General features: G+C 33.8%; 1 protein-coding gene across 6 annotated transcripts; it reads left to right on the forward strand.

The window, feature by feature from the left end:
• Positions 1–1695: 1695 nt before the first annotated feature.
• On the forward strand, positions 1696–9565 carry LOC121992283 (calcium/calmodulin-regulated receptor-like kinase 2). 6 transcript variants are annotated; one of them, XM_042546550.1, is made up of 9 exons: positions 1696–1992; positions 2199–2365; positions 2609–2967; positions 3615–3768; positions 7894–8020; positions 8228–8313; positions 8387–8458; positions 8651–8854; positions 8965–9565. In XM_042546550.1, exons 3-9 carry the CDS (start codon positions 2645–2647, stop codon positions 9283–9285), a joined length of 1287 nt encoding a protein of 428 aa, XP_042402484.1. In that variant the 5' UTR covers positions 1696–1992; positions 2199–2365; positions 2609–2644; the 3' UTR covers positions 9286–9565. The 6 variants fall into 6 exon arrangements, with proteins under 6 accessions (XP_042402484.1, XP_042402487.1, XP_042402483.1 ...); XM_042546553.1 differs by having other exon boundaries at positions 2282–2365; XM_042546549.1 differs by having other exon boundaries at positions 1696–1965.
• Positions 9566–10600: the final 1035 nt, after the last annotated feature.

Here is a 10600-nt window from a genome sequence, read left to right on the forward strand (position 1 = left end):
ACAATCCAAATCATATTTATCATTATTTCTATATTTATTATTACGATATTTATGATAATATATTACCATATTCATGAAAATATGTTATCATATTTATGATAATATATTTCTATGTTTATCATTATATTTTTCATATATTATTTTGGTAATATATATAAATAAGACCTATGATAATTATGAATCAATACTAAAAAAGTAATTATCTTCTATTTATTCATCTATCTATTCTTTACTATGTTTATATGCTTTCTCATTATGTAATTCAACAGTTACAATGAATATTTAATTATCTATAATTGATTTTCAATGGATGAAAAATGTTTCACTGGTACCTAATCTCCTGTACACAAAAGGTGACTGTGCTAGAATAAATATCTCTCATGATTTATCCTTCTAGAGAATATGAGACTATCCTAAAAATTGATAAGATGACGATTTCACCTTCTACTTCAGTCAATATAGGATCGAACTTCAATTTCGATTAATATAAGAAAGTAATATTGATAGATCGTCAGTTGTTACTTCTCGATTTACATAACTCAGTGAAAAAGTCTGGTGTCAATTATAAAATTTTAAAAATAAAATAAAATAAAAATAATTTTCTTACTTTTTGTCCCGAGATATGGCACGGTAAAAGTGCATGGCGCCATTAATTAGAAATCACGGTTCGAATCCCCGCTCCGAAAAACATTCTGTCTACCGGTGGGTTTCGACTTTCGAACCGTGAAAGCACAACATCACGTTCTAGTCACGAGTGTTAAGATTAATTAGTCCAAGACTAATTAGCTCGAGAAGTTTAATACCATAACTAGAAAAATAAATTTCTCATTTCTTTTAATGAGCACGTGGGGTGGTCACATAATGCTCAGATCGAAGTCAATGAAATTGACTTTTTTTCACGTTTCTTATTTAGGACATGTTGAATAATTAAATCTCATCTTAAACTTTTTTTAATTTTCAATATGTCACATTAATATCATATCAAAAGTAAAAAAATTTTACTATTCTCTCCAAATAAAAAAACCTCCATATAATTTATTTGATTCTACATTATAAATCACACATCTTTATTTATTATTTTTTCATTTAATATCTCTATATAATTTTTACTTAATATTTTATTTAATTTTCATTTAATTTATTTATAATTTTTAATTAATAAATTAATGGACTTATGATTTTTAATTTAATTTAATTTATAATTTTTATTTAATATTTAATTAACTTATGAATTTTAATTTAATTATAATCATTTATATTTTTAAATTTATTAAATATATTTATTTTTAAAAGAAAAATGTATAATGTAATTATTAAATAAAATAATTAATGATTTTAAAAATTAAACATGTAATATTAATTTTTCAATGATTAATAGTCTTATCTTTGAAAAAAAATAAGTTTAATTTTTCAAACCTATTCTTAAAATAAAAACATCAAAATTTATCTCCCTACTGAATTTTTTTAATTTTATAAATCTTTTAAAAAATTTATATTGGAGGTGCTTTTAACTTGCAGTCGTTGACCAAATCCACTTAGAATGCCGCGCATTTTTTATCTTAAAAATAAATTAAAAATAATTAAACTTTAATAACAATTCCGCAGTTAATAGTTGATTCGTTTCCGTTGTTACTTAAACCCTCTTTTAGTAACCAGTACCCAGAATAACCGGACGGTTTCGCGTGTGCAATCCACGGGATTGGCCGGTTCTACAAAGATCTGGGATTACATCGTACTGCTGTTCCTCGTCGTACCGTTTCGCTTGACTCCATCGTCTCGGGTTTCCGGTTTTTTCCCCGATCGAGTCCATCGCTTCGGCTTCTACTTCTCCTCCAAGTCGATGAGAACAACTGGTTGATTGATGCGGACAAGAGGGGCGGGAAATTCGAAGTGGGATTCAATTACTTTGCTCGAGCGGCGTGTATTTGATGCCGAGCGGACTTGGGGTTTTAGCTTCCATCTACTGTAAGCCGCTTCGTGTCAATTTATTAGGTCTGGATTTTCCTTTAGTGCTCCTTTTATTATTGTTTTATTGGGTAAAGTTTGTGTTTTAGCGATGAGGTGACAAGGAACTTAGTTTCCTTTTCTTTCTTGGATGTTTTTATTTTTTATTTTTTTGCCTCGAGTACCCTAGAATCTTGAGTTTGTGGAGAAATTTTAGTTTTTTTCGCTTTTCTTTTCGTTGTGATTGATTGCAGAGGGATTTGGGCATCGGAATCGAAGTGAAAGGCCGGACTAATTTCCTGTAATATGTTGTTTTGGACTTTTGGGTAATTTGCAGACCTCAACAGTTGTTGATGTTGAATGCAAGTTGAACTAGATTGCTAAAGCTAGTTCTGTTTGGGCGTGCTGCAGATCGTACAGGGTAATCCTCAGTTGGTCTTTCGCGCTTCATTTGCTACATATGGAAATTTTTATGCAAATTCCTTATGCGACTTGGATGATCTATTTGTATTTTACTTGCTAATACTATATGCCAAAATTGTGTTGTTGGAACCATATGGACGATACGTAGTTTTGGTGGCCTAAATTATTGGGATCGTGGCATTCTATTTCTATAAACATATGGTTTGAGGAAAAACTTGATATTCTACTTTCTGCATTGTAGGCCTTCAAAGTTATATCTTCTTAAAGGTCTTAAGAAATGAGGAATCAGACATTGAAGATCGCTATAGGGGTTTCAGTAGGTGTTGTAGTTGGAATTTTGATAGGTTGTGGTGTACTGATTTTTATGAGGCTCTACCGAAAGCGTTCTTGGGGCCGGCTTCATCCAAAAAATGTCATCTCAACAACTCTTCCTATACATGCAAATGGAGTTCACACAAGCATTGATTCAACTGCATCAATCTCTGTTTCTCATGTGGATTCTGACAAGCTATATGTGGAAAAGAGGAATGCTCACTGGAATCCACAACAAAATAAAGACCTTTTCACTTCTCTTTCAGCCATTCCAAGATACTCATACAAGTATGTTTTTTTAAATTTTTTTTGTTTTGTTTATTTGTTATCTTTGGTGTTTATTCATACTGCATTCATCCTGTTGATTAACTTCTTTCATCCAAATTGAGTTAACCTCTTTCCTTTGTGTTGGTACTTTTCTAAAACTGAACACAACCAATAGCTCCCTAAAGCTGAACTCATTTGCATCCTTCATAGTTTAGACTAGCTAAGAGTGGCACAGTTAAGTATTTCTTAGCAATGGAAAGTGAAAAACGGATGCATATTGTTCTTTGTGTAAGCAAGATGTGGTCCAGTGTAGGAAAAGCAAAACATTCTTTCTGTCATTTTAGCTCACTTAATGACTATTCATGCTTGATGACCATTTAACACATATTTACATTCTGTGATTTCTGGTACTTCGTGCCATAAGGATTTAATAGGAATTTCATATATGACTATGTAACAATGAATCTTACATTCCTAGACTTGGATACATAGTAAACTTGATAGACATGACCTGTGTTGCATGATCGAAACTTTTGCATATTTTTGAACAATGTGTTGCTAAAGTCATTTTCTTTCAGTAAGATAGGGCAATAAAATGGAAGTTTGATGAGGCACTGGTTTAATCATTCAGAGATTTGAGTTCATCAATGGTCTAATGTGTTAATCAGGGACATTAAGACAGCCACACAGAACTTTACGACAGTACTAGGGCAGGGATCTTTTGGGCCAGTATATAAAGCTGCAATGCCTACAGGTGAATTGGTGGCTGTTAAGATGCTTGCAAGTGATTCAACCCAAGGTGAAAAGGAGTTCCAAACGGAGGTATTCTACTGGACAATAAGTGCATGAAAAAGAACTTGATAACATTGTCTTAAAAGCTTCTATCTAATCCACTTATTGGCCACAAGTGAAGACATGAAATTCAGATATGACTGCATAATGATCACATAGGCTAAACCAATTTCTAGTTTGTTAATGTTTGGTGAGAGTAATAGGGCCAATAGGCTACTAGCTAACAGAATTATTCACCTAATGCATAAAGTAGAAGTACTATCGATGTAATAGTCACAATGAATGCAAAAGAAAGTTCTCTCTCAGCTCAACATGGTACTGGAGCCCCCTTATTGAATTAAGTTCAAGAGTGATTCCTTTGGGGGGAGGCTACCACCATTGTTGCTAGTGGCCTCCCCTCATCCAAGCCATCTCTCTCCTTCTGTTAATTTCTCCAATTCAGGTCCCACTAGCAATGGATGTGTGTTAGCAAACATAGGGGTTCTCTTCATCAAAACCAATTCAGATGGCAACAACTTAGGCTATTCTTGTAGATCCAAGTGAGGCACTCCCAATGTTAGTGCTTGTCATCGCTTGCTTGTACTTCCTCCACCTCGACATCAAAGAGGAAGTCCTTTGCCCCCACTAATTGAGCAATTAATCTGGCAAGAAGGTCGTTTTTGAACACTATCGTTTAAGTTTTCTTGGTCGTCTTCCACTAATTCCTCCAGCATTGCTCTTTTCTTTGACGACTTATGGCTTTTTCATTTGGATAAGGTGGCAGTGGCACCACCCATCTTATACAATGTTTGTGGCCACAATAGTGCAAGATCAATGCCCTCATTCACCTTCTTACATCCGATACAATCCTTTGTTGCACATGTTTTGACCGCAACTCCTCACAGTTGTGAGTTGCCATGGCCTCACCCTCATCCACCAAATCAGGTTCCTCAACCACACCATGAAACTCTTACTGAATGGCAATGCCTTGAAGACCTTCATTGCTCAATCACCTGTCTCACACTTGTCAATCATGTGTCCTCCTCTGTTGATTATTGTGCCTTCACCATTGGCTATGTCTATTGCTGCCAATACAACAATAACCTCTATGTCACTCTGAAGCCTTTGATTGCTTTTCCTGCTTCTAGATCTATCTCCTTGAATTGAGACCAAGCTCCATTGCTTTAATGGAGGGATGGTGATATCAACAACTGCACAATGTGTGATCCATATTATCCTTAAAGAGGTAAGAGTCGTAAGACCATCTTCAAGTCCTTTCCCTCCTCATATGCTAACCACTCTTGATGTCTTCTTATATTGGCGTGCACAACTGCTTTTAGATTCCTTTTCTTAGTGACTCTAGTTGATGATTCCTACCTTCAAGAACCTTCCCTACTAGCATTTGAGCCAAATCTTTTCTTGTTTCTTTCAGCCAACATAATTTTTTTCCCGTGATTTGTTCTCTTTTGAGCTGATCTGATTCCCTTTCCTTTCCTTTCACTTCTCTTTCTCTCTTCTCCTTCGTTCTTCCAACTTCATCCACTATATTTCCATGTCATCACTAAGTTCTTGTCTCTACACCTCCCAGCATTGTCTTATATATTCATTCTATGCCTCCTTTCTTTTTGCCTTATACCTCTTTTCTTTTTGCCTTCATCTTTTGATAACCCATCATCCTTTAAAAAGCAACTTCATTCTATTTGTGTGCTACATATATGATGCCTTAAATCAAATGAAGATCTGAATAAAGAAATTATCTTATTCTCATTTTGCTATGTCTAGCAAAGGGTCAAGCTATGTCCTAAGATTTGAAAAGAGAAAATATCATGTGCTCATTGCTTATTCTAGTCAAGGTCAAGCTATACTATCAGTGTACTTTCCGTTTCTGATAGTTTATTTTGTGTTGCTGCATATGCAACTGTAGAGAGAAGCTCACTTGAGAGATTTATTCTTGATATCTCTCTTCATCATTTCTCTCTTTATCCTATCTCTTATTGATGCATTGGCTGCTCTGAGGTTGAGCATATTGTTGCCTATATGCTTGATTGTGTATTTCTAGAATTTTGCTTAGTTGTTTATTTTTTCATTCTCATGGTCTTGTTTAGTGTTATCCTCTTATGTTTATAACTAATGAGATGTTTCCTTATTTATATAACAAGTTGAACATTGCTAGTACCTATGTTCCACCTTGTTTTGGGGTGGGGAGTTAAGAGTATTATGCATAATGCAGTGTGTTTAGTCATAACATTGATATTTTTATCATGAGTCCTATGTACAACCATGTAATATTTATTTCATAGTGGATGCAATAGAATATTCTCTTTCCCTAAACTTTACAAAGTTCAAGCTATTGCCTAGATTAAACCAATTTAGGCAAATAGACAAACAAGAAGCGACTTGTATTTACCTCACTAGGTAAAGTTATTGTTATATTAATTGTGATGGGTTGGTGAACTTGCATTGTTATATGGCGAGTTTTGTGTTATATGTTTTGATTAGATTCATTTACAAAACATTAATATGAAATTGTGGATTTGTTAGGGTGATTAATTTAATTATTTAGTAATACTTGTAATTTTTTGTTTAACAATAATTGTTTAGGTTCATTTGTTGTATATCATATAGTAGTTGGTAGATGCAAATTCATATATCTTTTTGATATGATGTTATATAGTATTGTTAATGAAATTAATTCTAAGTTTTTTTAAAAAAATTATTGTTTATTGGTGTACTTGTATATGCATCCATATACATTGGGAATTGTTTACAAACATTGTCCGGCAGGGGAGAAAAACTAGATCTTATAAAGACCAAGAAAAACTGGTATAATACCTATAACCGACAGTTTTATACATAAACTTGGTTTCTAGCCTAGTGGTTAGTTGCTTCCTTTAAACCTTCCTTGATACATGTTTTGTTTTTGTTTTGAATTTTTTCCTCATTACAAAAATCTAATGTACAAACTATTAAAAAAATTAATATAATGTATATATAATTAAATGTATTCGTATATAATATGTTTAGTTATACATAATATTCAAAATAAAATATTGTATATCCATAAGGTATAAGCTGTATTTATGACATCATTTTTCAAGTTGATGGATAAATTAATAGATTTAATTTAATTTTATAAAATATTTATTAAGCTTATTAATAATTATATTTATGATGTTTATTTTTCTGATTAACCAGTTTGACTAATCAAGCCAACGAGTTGGCAACTTTATTAGTTCGTTCTCTAGTCTAGTTTTGAAAATATTGCCTACATGCATTTTACAACCCTGATCATTAATAACTACTAAGAGTTTTTAGTCATCGTCAATTGTCTAAGCATCATTCCCTCGGATAACTTCCATGTTCCCTAAAACTGATGATATGAAAAATGTAGTAGACCTCATTGAAATTTAAAGTTTAAATATGTATTCTCCTGAGAGCAAATACACTCATGCCCCAGATCATGGATGTCCCCACATCGGAAATCTAGCATATTATGTGAAGGCAACTATTTGATATAGAATTTAGAATACAAACAAAATTTATGTGTGAGAATATGTTTCTTATAGGCGTGCTCAGTCCAATTTACTTACAGTTGTTTCATAATGCTGCTGATTAATATGGTAATGAAAAATTCACATTAAAGTTAAGTAGATTTAAGGAAGAATGCAAATGGGTTATACATTGAAACCCAACTTTGTTGGTCTAGTACAGAGTCGTACCATTAGCACACAAAGCTTATAAGAAAGAAATGCCTTTTTGCATCTATTAAACTAGTGTCTCTCTGCTGTAAAATCCTATTCCAATATATATATATATATATATATATATATATATATAGTGTTCATAAATCATTTCTAGCCGACCCCACTAGATTAGGCTTGGTTGTTGGTAACTTAAGAGTCAATAGTCATCCTCACATATATGGTTGTACCGTGTGCCACTGTAACAGCACAAGCACTATAAGACTTTTTAATGTTTATATCAATGCCAATAATACATTCTCACTAGTGCCATGCACATCTGGATACCATTCTCTATCTGGTAGTTGAAATGGAGTGTTCACAGAACTTTACTACTTAGTTTGCTCCAAAAATGCATCAATCTATTGTTCATTTTTTTCTAGGTGATTTAATTAGATGTACATGGCGGGTTGTAATTCATTCTTCATTTATTTAGGTACTTCTGCTTAGTAGGTTGCACCACAGGAATCTTGTGAATTTGGTTGGATTCTGTATAGATAACAGTCAGCGCATGCTTGTTTATGAGTTCATGACCAATGGCAACCTTGCTACCCTCTTATATAGTAAGTTCAGAATTATCCTTTGATTATCGCTTGCGTACTTTGTTGATATATACGTGCGATGCCTAACTATGTTATTTTTTTTTATCATGGAATTGACTCAAACCAAATAGATTATGGACTTCTTGTTCATTCCAGTGTTTCATTTTATTGCCAGTATCTCTATGTCAGTGTTTCTTAACTGCATTTGAACACATGCCATGAACTTAGATGATGGACCAAGGATTTTGAGCTGGGAAGAGAGAGTGCAAATTGCATACGATGTCTCACACGGAATAGAGTATCTTCACGAAGGGGTATGTTCTATTTTGCTTCAAGGCAATGACTACTTTTTCAAGCGACTTAATAATTTCGATTATTCCCTCACAGGCTGCCCCACCAGTCATACATCGAGATCTAAAATCAGCTAACATATTGTTGGACATGTCAATGAGGGCCAAGGTGGGGAATCTGCTACACAGCACCGCAATCTGATCTCTTTTACTAGTGCTATGGATTGTACATATAGATCCTTAAGAATCAATACCTTGTTACATTTTTATAAGCTCGGTCTTATTTCTGCATCAATATCATAATTTCTTAGTTCTAGAGATGATGGTGATAATAATCTTTTCTTTCTGAAAATTGTCTCAGATTTCCGACTTTGGTTTGTCAAAGGAAGAGACATTCGATGGAAGAAAGTCTGGCCTTAAGGGTACATATGGTTATATGGACCCAGACTATATGTCGACAAACAAGTTCACAAAGAAGAGTGATATATACAGTTTCGGAATCATACTGTTCGAACTGATAACTGCGATAAATCCACAGCAAGGTCTAATGGACTATATCAATCTTGTAAGTTGTTCCAATTTGCTGTCATCATAGGTTCTTTCACAATGTACAAAGATGTAACCAGACACTAGATCACTTGAACTTGCTTGCTTATTACATATTACTCTTGCCAGGCGGTGATAGGCGAGGATAGCAAAGCCGACTGGGAAGAGATTGCCGACAAAAGGCTTGTTGGAACAAGTCACCCAGAGGAGGTAAAGCTTCTAGCTGATATTGCATACAAATGCTTGCACAAGATACCGAGAAAGCGCCCTTCGATAGCTGACATCAGTCGGGCAATCGCAAGAATAAAACAACATCGACCCAACAAGAACGACGAGTTGCCCACTGCAGGAAGAGATGTGCCTAGAAGAGTTATAAGGAGGATTGAAAACCTACAGGTGGAGCTGCTCAACATGACCAGCTTAAAAGGCCATCAACCTGTGAAAGTGTGAATCGACTAATACTACCACACACTGTCTGATCATTAGAGCGTTTTCGACTTGAAAAAGGTTAAGGAGTTGACTGACTCAGGGCCTCGAATATGGTCTTTGTGTAAAGAAAAGTTTCTGTTTTAGTAAAAACAATAGTTGCATAAGCATTTCAACAAGAATGTCAAGATACATTTGGACACTTTTGTTTCAATTGAATGCTTATGGTAGAGTCTAACATCACACATTAGTCTGAAAGTCTTTCATATCTATCTCTTTAATCATTAGATCAGTTAGTTAGAAACTTTTTTGACATCTATCTCATTTACTATTATACAATGACCTGCCAAAATGTATATTATGAATGAGAACTGAACGGGCATATCGAGCCGAGATTTGATGTGTCTATTTGCATTACTATCGACGAAAATAATACAACTATAGCATAAATTTGTAAATCACATCAGCAATGGACAATGAGAAACATCAAATTAATTGTAGTATAGAAAGTCCAGTTTTTATATATTGTTGATTTCCTTATTCAAGTATATCTCCTTTAAGTTGTACTTTTGAGGAATACGTTGTTCAACTGATCAATAATTTTATTGTTCCTCAATAATTTTATTTATTAGATTTTCATCCATTGTTTAGGAAATCACAATAATTGGTTGTCTAACACGGCTTGAGGAATTTGAATAACAACTAATCTATCATTTGAATCAGAGAGTTGTACATGATCTTTCTCAATAATTATATCTTAAGAATTAAGAATGATCATTCCCAGTAATCACGTCGTTTTCAAGAAATTTTGTATTTCTTCATTCCAATATTCTTATGCTATGATGATAGAATCTATACTCATTGATTTTTTTTTCAACATATCTAATAAAATACCACTCATAGTCCTTAGATCCAGCTTCTTTTCTTATGGATCTTATACTCTTACTTTATATCGGCATCCACAAATACATATATGTTGTAAACATAATTTCCAGCCTTTCAATAATTTAAGTGTCATCTTTAGAATAGTCTCGGTTGGAACTCTAATTTAATATTGATACAGCGTGAGTAACCCTAAAAATAATAAGTAGTCGATAGTTAAGATGATATGATAGTCAAAATCAAGATGTATGTATCTAAACAGACCACTTTCAACGAAGTCCAGCTCCTCACTTCTAATGGACATGACATCCAACATAAATTCAGTCAGCCCTAGATTTGATCGGTTCTCTGAGGCTCAGCTTCCCACTCATGAGCATGGCTCCCAACATAAAACCCGACCAACCCTAGAGTCAGTCAGATCTCTGAGACTCAGCTCCCCATCTCTCATGAGCATGAC

Source organism: Zingiber officinale, chromosome 6B (genome assembly GCF_018446385.1).
Source record: "Zingiber officinale cultivar Zhangliang chromosome 6B, Zo_v1.1, whole genome shotgun sequence".
Taxonomy (NCBI): Eukaryota; Viridiplantae; Streptophyta; class Magnoliopsida; order Zingiberales; family Zingiberaceae; genus Zingiber; species Zingiber officinale.